The sequence below is a fragment of the Saccoglossus kowalevskii genome, chromosome 10 (genome assembly GCF_978046115.1).
Source record: "Saccoglossus kowalevskii chromosome 10, keSacKowa6.1, whole genome shotgun sequence".
In the NCBI taxonomy this organism is placed as follows: domain Eukaryota; kingdom Metazoa; phylum Hemichordata; class Enteropneusta; family Harrimaniidae; genus Saccoglossus; species Saccoglossus kowalevskii.
The window spans coordinates 23,312,835-23,333,763 of record NC_140650.1 but is presented as its reverse complement, the minus strand read 5'-3'; the positions used below and the strand labels follow the sequence as shown (position 1 = coordinate 23,333,763).

General features: G+C 34.2%; 1 protein-coding gene across 1 annotated transcript in view; it reads right to left on the bottom strand.

Moving 5' to 3' along the window:
• Positions 1-13,203: 13,203 nt before the first annotated feature.
• The window catches only part of LOC100374101 (G protein-coupled receptor kinase 5), a 58,127-nt gene continuing 50,401 nt past the window's right edge, over positions 13,204-20,929 (bottom strand). Inside the window, exons 14-16 of the mRNA XM_002742043.4 lie at positions 16,716-16,853; positions 13,465-13,596; positions 13,204-13,325 (exon numbers count right to left, since the gene is read on the bottom strand). Of these exons, the coding sequence (XP_002742089.2) occupies positions 13,308-13,325; positions 13,465-13,596; positions 16,716-16,853 (288 nt within the window). The 3' untranslated portion in view covers positions 13,204-13,307. The remainder of the gene's footprint in view (positions 13,326-13,464; positions 13,597-16,715; positions 16,854-20,929) is intronic.

Here is a 20,929-nt window from a genome sequence, read left to right as displayed (position 1 = left end):
ATAAGATGATTGCATATAGCAAGATTACATTATCTCATTAACATAATGTGAACAATGTCCTTTTATGGCAATAGTGGGGACTAGTAATATTAATAAGATGATTGCATATAGCAAGATTACATTATCTCATTAACATAATGTGAACAATGCCCTTTTATAGCAATAGTGGGGATTGTAGCAATATTAATAAGATGATTGCATATAGCAAGATTACATTATCTCATTAACATAATGTGAACAATGCCCATTTATGGCAATAGTGGGGACTGTAGTAATAGTAATAAGATGATTGCATATAGTAAGATTACATTATCTCATTAACATAATGTGAACAATGCCCATTTATGGCAATAGTGGGAACTGTAGTAATAGTAATAAGATGATTGCATATAGTAAGATTACATTATCTCATTAACATAAATTTTATGGCAATAGTGGGGACTGTAGTAATAGTAATAAAATGATTGCATATAGCAAGATTACATTGTCTCATTAACATAATGTGAACAATGTCCTTTTATGGCAATAGTGGGGACTGTAGTAATATTAATAAGATGATTGCATATAGTAAGATTACATTATCTCATTAACATAATGTGAACAATGCCCTTTTATGGCAATAGTGGGGACTGTAGTAATATTAATAAGATGATTGCATATAGCAAGATTACATTATCTCATTAACATAATGTGAACAATGTCCTTTTATGGCAATAGTGGGGACTGTAGTAATAGTAATAAGATGATTGCATATAGTAAGATTACATTATCTCATTAACATAATGTGAACAACGCCCTTTTATGGCAATAGTGGGGACTGTAGTAATAGTAATAAGATGATTGCATATAGTAAGATTACATTATCTCATTAACATAATGTGAACAATGCCCTTTTATGGCAATAGTGGGGACTGTAGTAATATTAATAAGATGATTGCATATAGTAAGATTACATTATCTCATTAACATAATGTGAACAATGTCCTTTTGTGGCAATAGTGGGGACTGTAGTAATAGTAATAAGATGATTGCATAAAGTAAGATTACATTATCTCATTAACATAATGTGAACAATGCCCTTTTATAGCGATAGTGGGGATTGCAGCAATATTAATAAGATGATTGCATATAGTAAGATTACATTATCTCATTAACATAATGTGAACAATGTCCTTTTGTGGCAATAGTGGGGACTGTAGTAATAGTAATAAGATGATTGCATATAGTAAGATTACATTATCTCATTAACATAATGTGAACAATGCCCTTTTATGGCAATAGTGGGGACTGTAGTAATAGTAATAAGATGATTGCATATAGTAAGATTACATTATCTCATTAACATAATGTGAACAATGTCCTTTTATGGCAATAGTGGGGATTGTAGCAATATTAATAAGATGATTGCATATAGCAAGATTACATTATCTCATTAACATAATGTGAACAATGCCCTTTTATGGCAATAGTGGGGACTGTAGTAATAGTAATAAGATGATTGCATATAGTAAGATTACATTATCTCATTAACATAATGTGAACAATGTCCTTTTATAGCAATAGTGGGGATTGTAGTAATAGTAATAAGATGATTGCATATAGCAAGATTACATTATCTCATTAACATAATGTGAACAATGTCCTTTTGTGGCAATAGTGGGGATTGTAGTAATAGTAATAAGATGATTGCATATAGTAAGATTACATTATCTCATTAACATAATGTGAACAATGCTCTTTTATAGCGATAGTAGGGATTGTAGCAATATTAATAAGATGATTGCATATAGCAAGATTACATTATCTCATTAACATAATGTGAACAATGTCCTTTTATGGCAATAGTGGGGACTGTAGTAATAGTAATAAGATGATTGCATATAGCAAGATTACATTATCTCATTAACATAATGTGAACAATGCCCTTTTATGGCAATAGTGGGGACTGTAGTAATAGCAATAAGATATTTGCATATAGCAAGATTACATTATCTCATTCACATAATGTGAACAATGCCCTTTTATGGCAATAGTGGGGACTGTAGTATTAGTAATAAGATGATTGCATATAGTAAGATTACATTATCTCATTAACATAATGTGAACAATGCCCTTTTATGGCAATAGTGGGGACTGTAGCAATATTAATAAGATGATTGCATATAGCAAGATTACATTATCTCATTAACATAATGTGAACAATGTCCTTTTATGGCAATAGTGGGGACTAGTAATATTAATAAGATGATTGCATATAGCAAGATTACATTATCTCATTAACATAATGTGAACAATGCCCTTTTATAGCAATAGTGGGGATTGTAGCAATATTAATAAGATGATTGCATATAGCAAGATTACATTATCTCATTAACATAATGTGAACAATGCCCATTTATGGCAATAGTGGGGACTGTAGTAATAGTAATAAGATGATTGCATATAGTAAGATTACATTATCTCATTAACATAATGTGAACAATGCCCATTTATGGCAATAGTGGGAACTGTAGTAATAGTAATAAGATGATTGCATATAGTAAGATTACATTATCTCATTAACATAAATTTTATGGCAATAGTGGGGACTGTAGTAATAGTAATAAAATGATTGCATATAGCAAGATTACATTGTCTCATTAACATAATGTGAACAATGTCATTTTATGGCAATAGTGGGGACTGTAGTAATATTAATAAGATGATTGCATATAGTAAGATTACATTATCTCATTAACATAATGTGAACAATGCCCTTTTATGGCAATAGTGGGGACTGTAGTAATATTAATAAGATGATTGCATATAGCAAGATTACATTATCTCATTAACATAATGTGAACAATGTCCTTTTATGGCAATAGTGGGGACTGTAGTAATAGTAATAAGATGATTGCATATAGTAAGATTACATTATCTCATTAACATAATGTGAACAACGCCCTTTTATGGCAATAGTGGGGACTGTAGTAATAGTAATAAGATGATTGCATATAGTAAGATTACATTATCTCATTAACATAATGTGAACAATGCCCTTTTATGGCAATAGTGGGGACTGTAGTAATATTAATAAGATGATTGCATATAGTAAGATTACATTATCTCATTAACATAATGTGAACAATGTCCTTTTGTGGCAATAGTGGGGACTGTAGTAATAGTAATAAGATGATTGCATAAAGTAAGATTACATTATCTCATTAACATAATGTTAACAATGTCCTTTTATGGCAATAGTGGGGACTGTAGTAATAGTAATAAGATGATTGCCTATAGCAAGATTACATTATCTCATTAACAATGTGAACAATGCCCTTTTATAGCAATAGTGGGGATTGTAGTAATAGTAATAAGATGATTGCATATAGCAATATTACATTATCTCATTAACATAATGTGAACAATGTCCTTTTGTGGCAATAGTGGGGACTGTAGTAATAGTAATAAGATGATTGCATATAGCAAGATTACATTATCTCATTAACATAAATTTGAACAATGCCCTTTTATGGCAATAGTGGGGACTGTAGTAATAGTAATAAGATGATTGCATATCATAAGATTACATTATCTCATTAACATAATGTGAACAATGCCCTTTTATGGCAATAGTGGGGACTGTAGTAATAGTAATAAGATGATTGCATATAGTAAGATTACATTATCTCATTAACATAATGCGAACAATGCCCTTTTATGGCAATAGTAGGGATTGTAGCAATATTCATAAGATGATTGCATATAGCAAGATTACATTATCTCATTAACATAATGTGAACAATGTCCTTTTATGGCAATAGTGGGGACTAGTAATATTAATAAGATGCTTGCATATAGCAAGATTACATTATCTCATTAACATAATGTGAACAATGCCCTTTTATAGCAATAGTGGGGATTGTAGCAATATTAATAAGATGATTGCATATAGCAAGATTACATTATCTCATTAACATAATGTGAACAATGTCCTTTTATGGCAATAGTGGGGACTGTAGTAATAGTAATAAGATGATTGCATATAGTAAGATTACATTATCTCATTAACATAATGTGAACAATGTCCTTTTATAGCAATAGTGGGGATTGTAGTAATAGTAATAAGATGATTGCATATAGTAAGATTACATTATCTCATTAACATAATGTGAACAATGTCCTTTTATGGCAATAGTGGGGACTGTAGTATTAGTAATAAGATGATTGCATATAGTAAGATTACATTATCTCATTAACATAATGTGAACAATGTCCTTTTATAGCAATAGTGGGGACTGTAGTAATAGTAATAAGATGATTGCATATAGTAAGATTACATTATCTCATTAACATAATGTGAACAATGTCCTTTTATGGCAATAGTGGGGACTGTAGTATTAGTAATAAGATGATTGCATATAGTAAGATTACATTATCTCATTAACATAATGTGAACAATGTCCTTTTGTGGCAATAGTGGGGACTGTAGCAATATTAATAAGATGATTGCATATAGCAAGATTACATTATCTCATTAACATAATGTGAACAATGCCCATTTATGGCAATAGTGGGGACTGTAGTAATAGTAATAAGATGATTGCATATAGCAAGATTACATTATCTCATTAACATAATGTGAACAATGCCCTTTTATAGCAATAGTGGGGATTGTAGCAATATTAATATAAGATGATTGCATATAGCAAGATTACATTATCTCATTAACATAATGTGAACAATGTCCTTTTATGGCAATAGTGGGGACTGTAGTAATATTAATAGGATGATTGCATATAGCAAGATTACATTATCTCATTAACATAATGTGAGCAATGCCCTTTTATAGCGATAGTGGGGATTGTAGCAATATTAATAAGATGATTGCATATAGTAAGATTACATTATCTCATTAACATAATGTGAACAATGCCCTTTTATGGCAATAGTGGGGACTGTAGTAATAGTAATAAGATGATTGCATATAGCAAGATTACATTATCTCATTAACATAATGTGAACAATGTCCTTTTGTGGCAATAGTGGGGATTGTAGTAATAGTAATAAGATGATTGCATATAGTAAGATTACATTATCTCATTAACATAATGTGAACAATGCCCTTTTATGGCAATAGTGGGGACTGTAGTAATAGTAATAAGATGATTGCATATAGTAAGATTACATTATCTCATTAACATAATGTGAACAATGTCCTTTTGTGGCAATAGTGGGGACTGTAGTAATAGTAATAAGATGATTGCATAAAGTAAGATTACATTATCTCATTAACATAATGTGAACAATGTCCTTTTATGGCAATAGTGGGGACTGTAGTAATAGTAATAAGATGATTGCCTATAACAAGATTACATTATCTCATTAACAATGTGAACAATGCCCTTTTATAGCAATAGTGGGGATTGTAGTAATAGTAATAAGATGATTGCATATAGCAAGATTACATTATCTCATTAACATAATTAGAACAATGTCCTTTTATGGCAATAGTGGGGACTGTAGTAATAGTAATAAGATGATTGCATATCATAAGATTACATTATCTCATTAACATAATGTGAACAATGCCCTTTTATGGCAATAGTGGGGACTGTAGTAATAGTAATAAGATGATTGCATATAGTAAGATTACATTATCTCATTAACATAATGCGAACAATGCCCTTTTATGGCAATAGTAGAGATTGTAGCAATATTCATAAGGTGATTGCATATAGCAAGATTACATTATCTCATTAACATAATGTGAACAATGCCCTTTTATGGCAATAGTGGGGACTGTAGTAATAGTAATAAGATGATTGCATATAGTAAGATTACATTATCTCATTATTATAATGTGAACAATGTCCTTTTATGGCAATAGTGGGGACTGTAGCAATATTAATAAGATGATTGCATATAGTAAGATTACATTATCTCATTAACATAATGTGAACAATGTCCTTTTGTGGCAATAGTGGGGACTGTAGTAATATTAATAAGATGATTGCATATAGTAAGATTACATTATCTCATTAACATAATGTGAACAATGCCCTTTTATAGCGATAGTGGGGACTGTAGTAATAGTAATAAGATGATTGCATATAGTAAGATTACATTATCTCATTAACATAATGTGAACAATGCCCTTTTATGGCAATAGTGGGGACTAGTAATATTAATAAGATGATTGCATATAGCAAGATTACATTATCTCATTAACATAATGTGAACAATGCCCTTTAATAGCAATAGTGGGGATTGTAGCAATATTAATATAAGATGATTGCATATAGCAAGATTACATTATCTCATTAACATAATGTGAACAAAGTCCTTTTATGGCAATAGTGGGGACTGTAGTAATATTAATAGGATGATTGCATATAGCAAGATTACATTATCTCATTAACATAATGTGAACAATGCCCTTTTATAGCGATAGTGGGGATTGTAGCAATATTAATAAGATGATTGCATATAGTAAGATTACATTATCTCATTAACATAATGTGAACAATGCCCTTTTATGGCAATAGTGGGGACTGTAGTAATAGTAATAAGATGATTGCATATAGCAAGATTACATTATCTCATTAACATAATGTGAACAATGTCCTTTTGTGGCAATAGTGGGGATTGTAGTAATAGTAATAAGATGATTGCATATAGTAAGATTACATTATCTCATTAACATAATGTGAACAATGCCCTTTTATGGCAATAGTGGGGACTGTAGTAATAGTAATAAGATGATTGCATATAGTAAGATTACATTATCTCATTAACATAATGTGAACAATGTCCTTTTGTGGCAATAGTGGGGACTGTAGTAATAGTAATAAGATGATTGCATAAAGTAAAATTACATTATCTCATTAACATAATGTGAACAATGTCCTTTTATGGCAATAGTGGGGACTGTAGTAATAGTAATAAGATGATTGCCTATAACAAGATTACATTATCTCATTAACAATGTGAACAATGCCCTTTTATAGCAATAGTGGGGATTGTAGTAATAGTAATAAGATGATTGCATATAGCAAGATTACATTATCTCATTAACATAATTAGAACAATGTCCTTTTATGGCAATAGTGGGGACTGTAGTAATAGTAATAAGATGATTGCATATCATAAGATTACATTATCTCATTAACATAATGTGAACAATGCCCTTTTATGGCAATAGTGGGGACTGTAGTAATAGTAATAAGATGATTGCATATAGTAAGATTACATTATCTCATTAACATAATGCGAACAATGCCCTTTTATGGCAATAGTAGAGATTGTAGCAATATTCATAAGGTGATTGCATATAGCAAGATTACATTATCTCATTAACATAATGTGAACAATGCCCTTTTATGGCAATAGTGGGGACTGTAGTAATAGTAATAAGATGATTGCATATAGTAAGATTACATTATCTCATTATTATAATGTGAACAATGTCCTTTTATGGCAATAGTGGGGACTGTAGCAATATTAATAAGATGATTGCATATAGTAAGATTACATTCTCTCATTAACATAATGTGAACAATGTCCTTTTGTGGCAATAGTGGGGACTGTAGTAATATTAATAAGATGATTGCATATAGTAAGATTACATTATCTCATTAACATAATGTGAACAATGTCCTTTTGTGGCAATAGTGGGGACTGTAGCAATATTAATAAGATGATTGCATATAGCAAGATTACATTATCTCATTAACATAATGTGAACAATGCCCATTTATGGCAATAGTGGGGACTGTAGTAATAGTAATAAGATGATTGCATATAGTAAGATTACATTATCTCATTAACATAATGTGAACAATGCCTTTTATAGCGATAGTGGGGACTGTAGTAATAGTAATAAGATGATTGCATATAGTAAGATTACATTATCTCATTAACATAATGTGAACAATGTCCTTTTATGGCAATAGTGGGGACTAGTAATATTAATAAGATGATTGCATATAGCAAGATTACATTATCTCATTAACATAATGTGAACAATGTCCTTTTGTGGCAATAGTGGGGATTGTAGTAATAGTAATAAGATGATTGCATATAGTAAGATTACATTATCTCATTAACATAATGTGAACAATGTCCTTTTATGGCAATAGTGGGGACTAGTAATATTAATAAGATGATTGCATATAGCAAGATTACATTATCTCATTAACATAATGTGAACAATGCCCTTTTATGGCAATAGTGGGGACTGTAGTATTAGTAATAAGATGATTGCATATAGTAAGATTACATTATCTCATTAACATAATGTGAACAATGTCTTTTTATGGCAATAGTGGGGACTGTAGTAATATTAATAAGATGATTGCATATAGTAAGATTACATTATCTCATTAACATAATGTGAACAATGCCCATTTATGGCAATAGTGGGAACTGTAGTAATAGTAATAAGATGATTGCATATAGCAAGATTACATTATCTCATTAACAATGTGAACAATGTCCTTTTATGGCAATAGTGGGGACTGTAGTAATAGTAATAAGATGATTGCATATAGTAAGATTACATTATCTCATTAATATAATGTGAACAATGTCCTTTTGTGGCAATAGTGGGGATTGTAGTAATAGTAATAAGATGATTGCATATAGTAAGATTACATTATCTCATTAACATAATGTGAACAATGTCCATTTATGGCAATAGTGGGAACTGTAGTAATATTAATAAGATGATTGCATATAGTAAGATTACATTATCTCATTAACAATGTGAACAATGTCCTTTTGTGGCAATAGTGGGGATTGTAGTAATAGTAATAAGATGATTGCATATAGTAAGATTACATTATCTCATTAATATAATGTGAACAATGCCCTTTTATGGCAATAGTGGGGACTGTAGTATTAGTAATAAGATGATTGCATATAGTAAGATTACATTATCTCATTAACATAATGTGAACAATGTCTTTTTATGGCAATAGTGGGGACTGTAGTAATATTAATAAGATGATTGCATATAGTAAGATTACATTATCTCATTAACATAATGTGAACAATGTCCTTTTATGGCAATAGTGGGGATTGTAGCAATATTAATAAGGTGATTGCATTAAACTAAACTGGGCAATTATGTCAGGAAAATAAACACACAACTCTTCCAATTAAGGTACATGAAATTTTATTGTATTTGTAGTGTTTAGTCTTGCACACATACAAGGAAACAGGAATGAGGTAACAAATACATTCGTGTATGGAAAATTTGATTTCTGGGTGCTGAAACATTGGCGCATGTGTTGGATTATGAAATGGTTACAATTCAGTTACTTAATGTATGTAAATGCATTTTTAAAAATGCACGTGGAATATTAATGAAAACAATAACTATAACACTAACCCCATGTGGTTCACCATATAATGAAGCTATATTACTAACTCAAAACTGGGTAAATCTGTTCTTTCTTGCAACATAAATAGCCCATTTGTAGTACATGCTTTGAACAGTTGAGTCTAAAGCATTGCAAATGCATATAATCCCTGGGTATGTTATTTATTTCACAGGTGATGGTAACCACAAACTCTGCTGTGTTAAGGTAACTTTACAATGAACATCACATTTGCATGGCAGTAAAAGCAATAAATAAAGAGCACCTTTTACACACAAATAAGTGTTAAAAAAATTCAGCTACATCGTGTTCACAGACAAATTGTTTTAGAGGGTTATTAAGAAACCAGTAAATAACTCAAAAAAGGATCAGTGACTGTACATACCCTGTCCATCAGGAGATTTAGTAATTATACAACTCAATCTATATTATATATTTAGTCAAACCTGGTTCAATATACCTAGATTAAAGCAAAAGCATTTGTAAAGGTGATGAAATGTCTGTTAGACAGTCCTGGAACTCAAGGTAAGATAGGCTGTTCTCTTAACATAAAAAAGTTCCCCCCACCCATCCCTAAGTAATTTTGTGGAAAAAATTACCACATTTTTGGAAATAAGATATACATTCAAGATCACTTGATTGAAAAGATTAATGAATACATATTTCATTAAGATAACATTACAAGAACACGCATGAAAGACAGATACTGCCTTGAGAGCCAGGACTGGGCTGCCAGACTGTCCATCTAAACTTATTTAAGGACAATGTTTTAGATACTTCTGTTAAAACTTATCTTGTTGTCACACACAAACTACAACAGAAGATGGGAGTTCCAGGAATTGATTGAAAACAGTGGTATTAATTATCAGTATTCAAAAATTTAAAATGAAGGATCGACACGTATAAAAAAAAAAAAAAAACTGACCAAATGCAAGAATCTGATTCACAGATAGTGCACTCTTCTATTAATCTGTCACTACAAGGGTGTCATTGCTCATAAAATCTTTTTGATGGGTACCTTCTAAAGATAGACTAAAGAATCACACATTACATGAGAAACTATTATCAGGTATCCAAAGAATGTCAATCCAAGTAAAAACGCTTGCTTTGTCGTTCACGGAATACCGTCACTAGCAATGAACAAAGATTCTATTAAAATTAAATCAATTTTAAAATTAAAGTACATTAAAAGAAGATTGTGTCACCAGATTTTCAAGGTACACCCTACATTTGATAACCTTCTCAACCCATCATAATGGTACAGTCCATGTAGTCACATGACAAGAAAGACTTGATCTGATAGGCCACAAGTTTAGCAACACTGGGCACATTATTTTATAGGTCAATAATTTAAAATGTATGTAATAATATATGTATCCTTAAAACTATGTTCTCCATCAAACTGTCAGTGGAAAAAAAAATTATAATACTGACATAGGCGAACTTTAGGTGAAAAGGGAAAATTACAGAGAATGAACATGAACATTTTAATATTTCAATTTAGCAGAAATACAATCTAAATGCCGTGATAACTGGACAAAATTATTTCCCCCATTCAAAATACACCAACTTTTTTACAAAGTTTAAGAATAAATCAATGCATTAGTTTGTTCAGTTTTTTTTATTTTATTTTTTTTTCGCGCTTTGTTACAAATAAGTAGATTGACTGCAAGAACAAAATGAAGGCGTCAGTGAACGTATTGAACCATTGTTTGGCTCAAAACTTGCTGACAAAATGCCAACACAACAGAAGAAGAATTTGCAGTTTTCATCAGAAACGAACAAAATACGGCACAAATAATTTGTGTCTTGATGGCAAAAAATACCTGATACACAAACCTGGCAAGCAATTGTGGCAAAAAAACTAAAATGAAGATGTCTAAAGGAAAGTTGACAGACGCACAGACTGACAGACTCACAATCAGCGTATTCTGCGACTTCACTCCATTGACTATGATCAAGCAACTGAACAGAGGATTTCGAAATGAACAGTCCAACAGCTGGTTTAATAATTTTTCATTATCAAATTTGACGGAAACGAGTTCACCTGATTTTCAAAACTTTGTTTTCAGTAAGTATTGAAGCAACTACAGGGTAAATCTGTTTCCTCCTGTGAATAGAAATCCAAAGATTTTATACATCAACAGAAAATGGTGCCAGTTGTTCATTTTGCCTCTCATCAGATGGGTGTAACACAAGTTTTCTTTCATCAACAAAATTCAGGTTTCATAATCATTTTCACAAGAAAAGACACACTGTTAAAAAAAAACATGTTTGAAGGGAGATTCACATTTTTTTAATGATATAAATTAGGTAAGGATCATGTGAACTTTTCATTCATCAATTAGTAATTATTGAACAGACAGTCAAGACATTTGGAAATCCGCTGTTGTCAAAATCAAAAACCTGTGTAGGTAGGGCCAACCAGACGAGTCTCCTACATAATGTATCGACGTAGGCAAACTGGACAAGCTTTACGATAATGCAAATACATAATTAATTATTCATGGTGGCCATACACATATCTATACAAGGTGATACATGTGAATAATCACCAATTAAAATCACCTATTGTGCATGCAGGCCACACCCACTTTAGTTCATTTTCATGCATGAAATAAAGGTCAGTATTTCATCAAGTGATACAAACATTGAATACGTTGAAGTATTTCATAACATGAGCATATGTCAATCTAACTTGCGTGTGAAAAATCAATTGCTACCTTTGAAGCAGTAATTATATAATACTTAAAACTGTCATTAAATTTGTGACCCGCTCACTTTGAACTTGGCAAAGTTATTATGGATATTGGTAAAATATACAATATCACATACAAATTACAAAAGTTATTGTCATGACAACAAGAGTTAAAAGTCAAGAATGAAGACTGACATTTCACCATAACAAATTTTCCCATTTAATTTTTATTATGTGAAAGCAAAAAACAAACGTACTTGGAGCAGTAAAAACCAAAACACTGGCAAGAATGGTTCACACATGCTAAAATACAGAATTCGGGAAACAAATCCATAAAAAAAATTACTACGGCTAGGTAGTGGAAACAACTTTTATTTTTTTGTGTGTGTGTCCGTCCGTCCGTCTGTCTTTCAGTCTGAGTGTATCCGTCAAGGTGCGTGTGTATGTTGATGACTATATCTACAGATAAGACATGGTTTAAAGTTTAAACAATTGTTTTCTCTATAAATTGACTCGTTTTTTTTTTTTGTATCATGAATAATAATTTATACCAAATGTGGTGTTTTGTGAATGACATATACATAAATAACTTAAATATCTTTTAATATAGTTCATTTCCATCGTTAAGACTGAAATTGTTTGCCTTTGTTGATAAACTAAAATCAGTATAAAGAGATGTATCAGTGACCGTAATGTATTCTTCCAGGCAGCATCGAACAGAACGCCAATATTGCAATTAGGCGTTCTTACACACATGACAAGAAGGGTTAAATTAAAACCTGACAACAACAAAAAATCGCTGGGACACTTTGGCAACATAAGACAGTATGTACAATGCTTTCTACAAACACTAAAATTCTATTAAGCAAGAATGTAAAATATGACTTTAAAATAGAGATTTCTTTGGTTTTTTTTTTTCAATTCTACTGATAGACATGTTCAACGTGTCAACACTAAATTGAAAAAAAAATAATAAGACAGTTGCACAATCTCTAACAACCGGCCTCCAGTTCCAAGACTGCAAAGATTCCACATTGAGTAGCAGTACCGTCATTGGTCGAAACATGGCAGCCATGGTGTCATCTCCATGGTAATACATCCCATAATACATGACCTGGGCCATACCATAACTGGTGAATGTCAAAACATGGCAGCCATGATGTCATCTCCATGGTAATACATCCCATAATACACGACTGGGGCCGTATTACAACTACAGAGTTAGCCAACTAGTTACACATTTAGTACTAATGTCTGTCTTGGTGCTGCAATGAAAAAACAAAGTAGTGATTAATGTAGCACCGCATTTCCTGTAATAAAAATGACGTATTTTAACATTTAAATCAAGACTACTGGATGTAGAAGCAGTGAATATTAATAAAATTTGAAAACCAATATACTTACACGCCTTCTGAAAAGTCTACTAAACAATCCCCTTCTGGGAGGGGGTGGTGGCTGGTCCATCATTAAATCGGGTGTTGGAGTGCAATTTGGTCCAAATACATTAAGCTCATTGAAACACTCAGTTTCTACCATCTGGAGGAAAATAACAATAAAATGAATGATAAGCAATATTTCTCTCATCACTGAACTTTCAAGAACTTAAAAATATAGTTGAACTCTGGTAACCTTGCCCTTTATTATATAATATAATTCCCTTTACCATAGTTTATTTCAATATGAATATGCATTGTCATAATTAATTTTGAATACAAACAAGTTTTGGGGTTGAACCAACAGTGGGGAATCAGTCTACCGAATGTCCTTAAAAGATGTAAATATCTTATAAAAACATTGGTGTCTTATTTGTTTAATTATTTTAAGGGACATAATTTTATAGCTTTATTCAAAGTAATTCAGATATTTTAGTATAAAAACAAATGTCTCATTGCAAAAAAAAAGTGCTGCATTTAGATGTGAATAGATTCATAAAACATGCAAGATAACAGAACATTTTAGCTGGCTTTGGTCCAAGTATTTTGTACAGGTGTCTGTCAAAAATTAATGATTCACTGAGACAAATATGAACTGCCTCATTGTGTGACTACTGTATTATATGAAAAGTAAAAAAAACACCCTTTATGAATAGCTATCATGTTGCAAGTTCTGCTTTGTATGCAAATCAACTTAAATAGTTAGTTGGTGTCCAGTGGAGGGAGAAGTCAACAGTACTGTTGCCTCCTGAGAATCTACATCTTCAAACACTGCAATCTTTGAAGTGCGTTTTTAAACTAGTATTATAAAAGTCTATCATTCTGTTCTAATAGCTGAAACATATTCCTGTGAGTTTTCATTTGTCGAATGAACTGTTTGTCAAATACAGAGTACATATATTTTAGAATAATTTTCTTTTTAAAATGTGGATGAAATGTTTTGCTTTTAATGTATTTTTTATGTATTGTTTTTGATTTGATAACTTTGAACTAAACAGATTTTCTATTAGCTTCAGATCTTGATCAAAGTTAGGCACCCATTTCATAGGAGTGCTTATATTGATTTTCTGACATCTTGTTTTCTGTAAAGAGTTTATTGGTAGGTTTGCAAATGTGTATCAGACTGTGCAATCTCTCCATAAGTTGGTTTTGAAACCCAGTATGGGATTCTGAGATACATTACCAAGAATATTATTTAAGCAATAACCCCCGCCGAAGGCGGGTATACCACGAGATATTGCACAATTCACGACATATATGCACGAGCCGCAGGCGAGTGCATATATGGAGTGAATTGTGCAATATCAAGTGGTATACCCAACTTCGGCGGGGGTTATTGCTATTATATTATACCAGTATATTGACAATTCGATAAAACTTGTAAAAAAAGAGTTTACTTTCATCTACTAAAAGATCATGATTATGGCCCTTGAACATGAATATTTATAAGAATAGTATGTAGTTGTACGCTGAATGCATACAAAAATTACATGCGCAACACAGTTCAAATTGAATACAAACTAATTTTTATTCCACATGAAAATGAAACATATCCACGTTGAATAGAGCAGCGTAAACACACAAATTAGCATAACAAAGGATGACCTTTCTGACCTTTTACTGACGCACAACGCGATTTGAAATACAGGGTCGTGTACAGTTTGGGTCATTTAAACAACGGATTTTCCACGTTTTCATTCCGGTTTTTGTACAATTTGGACTGTAATTTGCCCATTGAAAGTACAGTTGTGAAATAAACCGGTTTTGTGACTCAACATACTACTTGTAACTGTGGATATTTGACGTTCAGCGGTACTTGGTTCGACCGAAATTTGAGACGCGGCGGGACGCGGTGTATCATGTACGGCGACCGGCACAGCGACCTCAGTTCCAACATCTGACCTGGATACCTTTGGTATAACCAAAGTTTTGTGACAGTATGACTGACAAGTTTTGTCATTGTTCTGGGGTAAGTTTGATGGTGTAAGATCGGATTTTCGCATCGTTTTTGTGACACGTACATGATATGCCTTGTCTCAACTCCGGCCGAAAGACTTTGCACGCCGTCGCTCTAATACAGTGGTTGGTGAACACTCGTCACAAATCTGTAGCTTTCGAAATTATCTTCATCATCTCCTGTAATTTATTTACCCATAGTGGAGAATTATAATACCATATATCGTCGTCGAATCCTGCGTTGTCCCGTGTTTTTTGAAACAGATGGCAATTACCCGGGTGCAATTTTGTCAGCTGCCGCTACCGGACACCGGTTGTTATTGGTGGCATACATTTTTGCCTGTGACTCATAGTTTTTTGCATTTTTATGTCATTGAATTCCTCAATTATATCTTGTACTTAAAGATCATGTTTTCTTTGTTGGAAGTTCGCAATCCATCTCAAAGTAACAACATTGAGAACATAGCATTCTGGCGTTCGTGTAGGCACCTCACGGTGTTGAGGGACGGTGGTTTAGGTTTGTGTGGCGAACGACAATCACCCAACGACCGACGCTCACAACTTGGATCCCACCATTAACAAAAAGCAATATTATAGTTATATAACTTTTCAGATGTTTTTAATTCAGTATTTTTTTTAATATTCTTCCAAAATTCAACCACTATATTTCCCTAAAAATCAAATAATACCGGTTTTATGTATTTCCGTATTGAACCTGTAGTCAATTCATGTTCCAGGGCCACTTGGTTTAGCCGTGCATTATCAGCCAATATACCATGGATTGCATATGCAAATTTTGTGTTTGGACCAATCAAATCAATGGATTAACACCATCAATATACTGGTATAATATAATACAAGATAAATCATTTGCTTCATTGAACACATACAACAATGCATATTTCCACTGAGATCAGTGTATCACCAGTGATCAAGTAGAAACAGTCAAAATATTTTATCAGATTTTCTCAATTTTTGCATGATATTTTCATACAGGACATCTGTTGTTCAAACTCAGGGAAGAATTTATACTGATGAATAAGATGACCAAGTTTGATAAAGTTTGGAATAGAATTAGTAAAGTTATTATGCACACAATAACAATTATTAACGACAACGACGACAACAACTACAATGCCGGACAAAATTTTTCCCTTAATATACCTTTCCCTTCCATCTTTGATGGTACGGGCAAGGTAAAAACCACTACTGTAAATGACATACCAATAGTCTGTCTCAATAATTGGTACTCGGTGCAGTACTTACCTCGTTTTGCCATGGTATTGTCACACTTCCAGTGCTGAATTTAGAATAAAACATGTCATCATTCTGATCGAGATTCACGCCTTTGACAGTTGAAAATTGCTCTATATCCAATACATCTTTGCAGTAGACTGCCCGTGGCTGCAATGAGATGGCAAGTATCGTATTTAGAGTTAACAATGGCATACAGTCATTTGTGTAACATTGTTGTCAGTTGAATGTGCATACTTGGTTTTTGTCACTGAGAGATATAGATACCACAATGTCATGAATTTTTACATTTCTTTGGCTGCAATGAGATGGCAAGTATCGTATTTAGAGTTAACAATGGCATACAGTCATTTGTGTAACATTGTTGTCAGTTGAATGTGCATACTTGGTTTTTGTCACTGAGAGATATAGATACCACAATATCATGAATTTTTACATTTCTTTGGCTGCAATGAGATGGCAAGTATCGTATTTAGAGTTAACAATGGCATACAGTCATTTGTGAAACATTGTTGTCAGTTGAATGTGCATACTTGGTTTTTGTCACTGAGAGATATAGATAACACAATGTCATGAATTTTCACATTTCTTTTAACTTTAATTTTGTATGGTAAATCAATAATATGACAGAACCCCACACCTTCCCCGTGGCTTTCGTTGCGTATGGTTATTTTCACGATTGATGCGGCGTATCCTGCGGCCGTACTTTCACGAGAGAAGCGAGTGAAAGTACAGCAGAATACACCGCATCTCGAACAAATAACTCGTGGACATTTAGTTGGGACCACGACAGAACCAGAACTTGAACTGGACGACTATAATACAGTTTATGTTGAAGTTAAAAGTTCCTCTGCAGAATTGTGCATTCATTTGGCAAACATGCCGTGCAACTGCGGTACTCCACTGACGGGATAACTTTCGTCGGCAGTGGTCGTCGCTGAGCTACATGCTACAACTTTGTGGGTGATGTTGCTTGCTGGTCGTGAATTGACTGAGTCTTGGTTACCGGTTAAAATTTTGGTCATTTGGCGTTGGTAATTTTTATTTGGAACTGAGTAACGCCACAATGTCGCCAGCAGAAACCTCCTGGTATCTCGATGTTGATGGTTGCGGCTGCATAGTAATCGCTGATTTTACTGCGGGTGGATCTTCCACGAGCCTTTCAAGGTTTATAAAACTCAGTTTCCAGGTGGTCAACATACATTAAGTTCTCCCAATCGTAGTATTCCATGTGATGTACACCTAAAACGCCAAAAATGTTGCCTGACGATTTGAACCGGACAAAAATAGCAGACGAAAATGTGTTTATAAAATAAAAATAGTTTGGTAGCCAATGGAAATATCATGTTCATTTGCATATGAACCGTGAAAATACCGAAAACATTATTGCATGGGTGATATGCAAATTAGTTTTAGTCAAAATAAGTGACTGGCTAAAGGTACCATTACTGTTGTTCAAATTTCATTTCACTCGGCAAGTATATTCAATTACCCTAAGAGAAAAATATCATACTTCCTAATATTGTTTATTTCTGCTATGTTTTGAAAAATGGTACTCCTGAAGGGACTACTTTGTTTGCTCTCAGACCTCATTTGCATATGAGGTGTGGAAATGGACGAATCAAAATAAACTGCAGTACATATGTAATAATACTTTTTAATATTTACAAATATTTGATGAATTTTCAAAGGCAAACTTAATGCCTACAATACAAAACCCTTGTTACAAACAACAACCCTTGTGACGAGAGTCAGTATCGTAAAATATCTGCCCGAAACAATTGGGTAATTTTTTTTAAGCATAGGAGGAGCTTCCACTTGATAATTGCAGCCACGCATCAGTAGAAGAGGGGGTTACACTTCATAATTGCAGCCACGCATCAGTAGAAGAGGGGGTTACACTTCATAATTGCAGCCACGCATCAGTAGAAGAGGGGGTTACACTTCATAATTGCAGCCACGCATCAGTAGAAGAGGAGCTTCCACTTGATAATTGCAGCCACGCATCAGTAGAAGAGGGGGTTACACTTGATAATTGCAGCCACGCATCAGTAGAAGAGGGGGTTACACTTCATAATTGCAGCCACGCATCAGTAGAAGAGAGGGTTACACTTGATAATTGCAGCCACGCATCAGTAGAAGAGGGGGTTACACTTGATAATTGCAGCCACGCATCAGTAGAAGAGGGGGTTACACTTGATAATTGCAGCCACGCATCAGTAGAAGAGAGGGTTACACTTCATAATTGCAGCCACGCATCAGTAGAAGAGGGGGTTACACTTCATAATTGCAGCCACGCATCAGTAGAAGAGGGGGTTACACTTCATAATTGCAGCCACGCATCAGTAGAAGAGGGGGTTACACTTCATAATTGCAGCCACGCATCAGTAGAAGAGGGGGTTACACTTCATAATTGCAGCCACGCATCAGTAGAAGAGGGGGTTACACTTCATAATTGCAGCCACGCATCAGTAGAAGAGGGGGTTACACTTCATATTTGCAGCCACGCATCAGTAGAAGAGGGGGTTACACTTCATAATTGCAGCCACGCATCAGTAGAAGAGAGGGTTACACTTGATAATTGCAGCCACGCATCAGTAGAAGAGGGGGTTACATTTGATAATTGCAGCCACGCATCAGTAGAAGAGGAGGTTACACTTGATAATTGCAGCCACGCATCAGTAGAAGAGGGGGTTACACTTCATAATTGCAGCCACGCATCAGTAGAAGAGGGTGTTACACTTGATAATTGCAGCCACGCATCAGTAGAAGAGAGGGTTACACTTGATAATTGCAGCCACGCATCCGTAGAAGAGAGGGTTACACTTGATAATTGCAGCCACGCATCAGTAGAAGAGGGGGTTACACTTGATAATTGCAGCCACGCATCAGTAGAAGAGGGGGTTACACACTTGATAATTGCAGCCACGCATCAGTAGAAGAGGGGGTTACACTTCATAATTGCAGCCACGCATCAGTAGAAGAGGGGGTTACACTTCATAATTGCAGCCACGCATCAGTAGAAGAGGGGGTTACACTTCATAATTGCAGCCACGCATCAGTAGAAGAGGGGGTTACACTTGATAATTGCAGCCACGCATCAGTAGAAGAGGGGGTTACACTTCATAATTGCAGCCACGCATCAGTAGAAGAGGGGGTTACACTTCATAATTGCAGCCACGCATCAGTAGAAGAGGGGGTTACACTTGATAATTGCAGCCACGCATCAGTAGAAGAGGGGGTTACACTTGATAATTGCAGCCACGCATCAGTAGAAGAGGGGGTTACACTTGATAATTGCAGCCACGCATCAGTAGAAGAGGGGGTTACACTTGATAATTGCAGCCACGCATCAGTAGAAGAGAGGGTTACACTTCATAATTGCAGCCACGCATCAGTAGAAGAGGGGGTTACACTTGATAATTGCAGCCACGCATCAGTAGAAGAGGGGGTTACACTTGATAATTGCAGCCACGCATCAATAGAAGAGGGGGTTACACTTCATAATTGCAGCCACGCATCAGTAGAAGAGGGGGTTACACTTGATAATTGCAGCCACGCATCAGTAGAAGAGGGGGTTACACTTGATAATTGCAGCCATGCATCAGTAGATGAGGGGGTTACACTTGATAATTGCAGCCACGCATCAGTAGAAGAGGGGGTTACACTTCATAATTGCAGCCACGCATCAGTAGAAGAGGGGGTTACACTTGATAATTGCAGCCACGCATCAGTAGAAGAGAGGGTTACACTTCATAATTGCAGCCACGCATCAGTAGAAGAGGGGGTTACACTTGATAATTGCAGCCACGCATCAGTAGAAGAGGGGGTTACACTTGATAATTGCAGCCACGCATCAATAGAAGAGGGGGTTACACTTCATAATTGCAGCCACGCATCAGTAGAAGAGGGGGTTACACTTGATAATTGCAGCCACGCATCAGTAGAAGAGGGGGTTACACTTGATAATTGCAGCCATGCATCAGTAGATGAGGGGGTTACACTTGATAATTGCAGCCACGCATCAGTAGAAGAGGGGGTTACACTTCATAATTGCAGCCACGCATCAGTAGAAGAGGGGGTTACACTTGATAATTGCAGCCACGCATCAGTAGAAGAGGGGGTTACACTTCATAATTGCAGCCACGCATCAGTAGAAGAGAGGGTTACACTTCATAATTGCAGCTTTTATATATTTGTTCAATATATCACACAGGCTCCAAGTT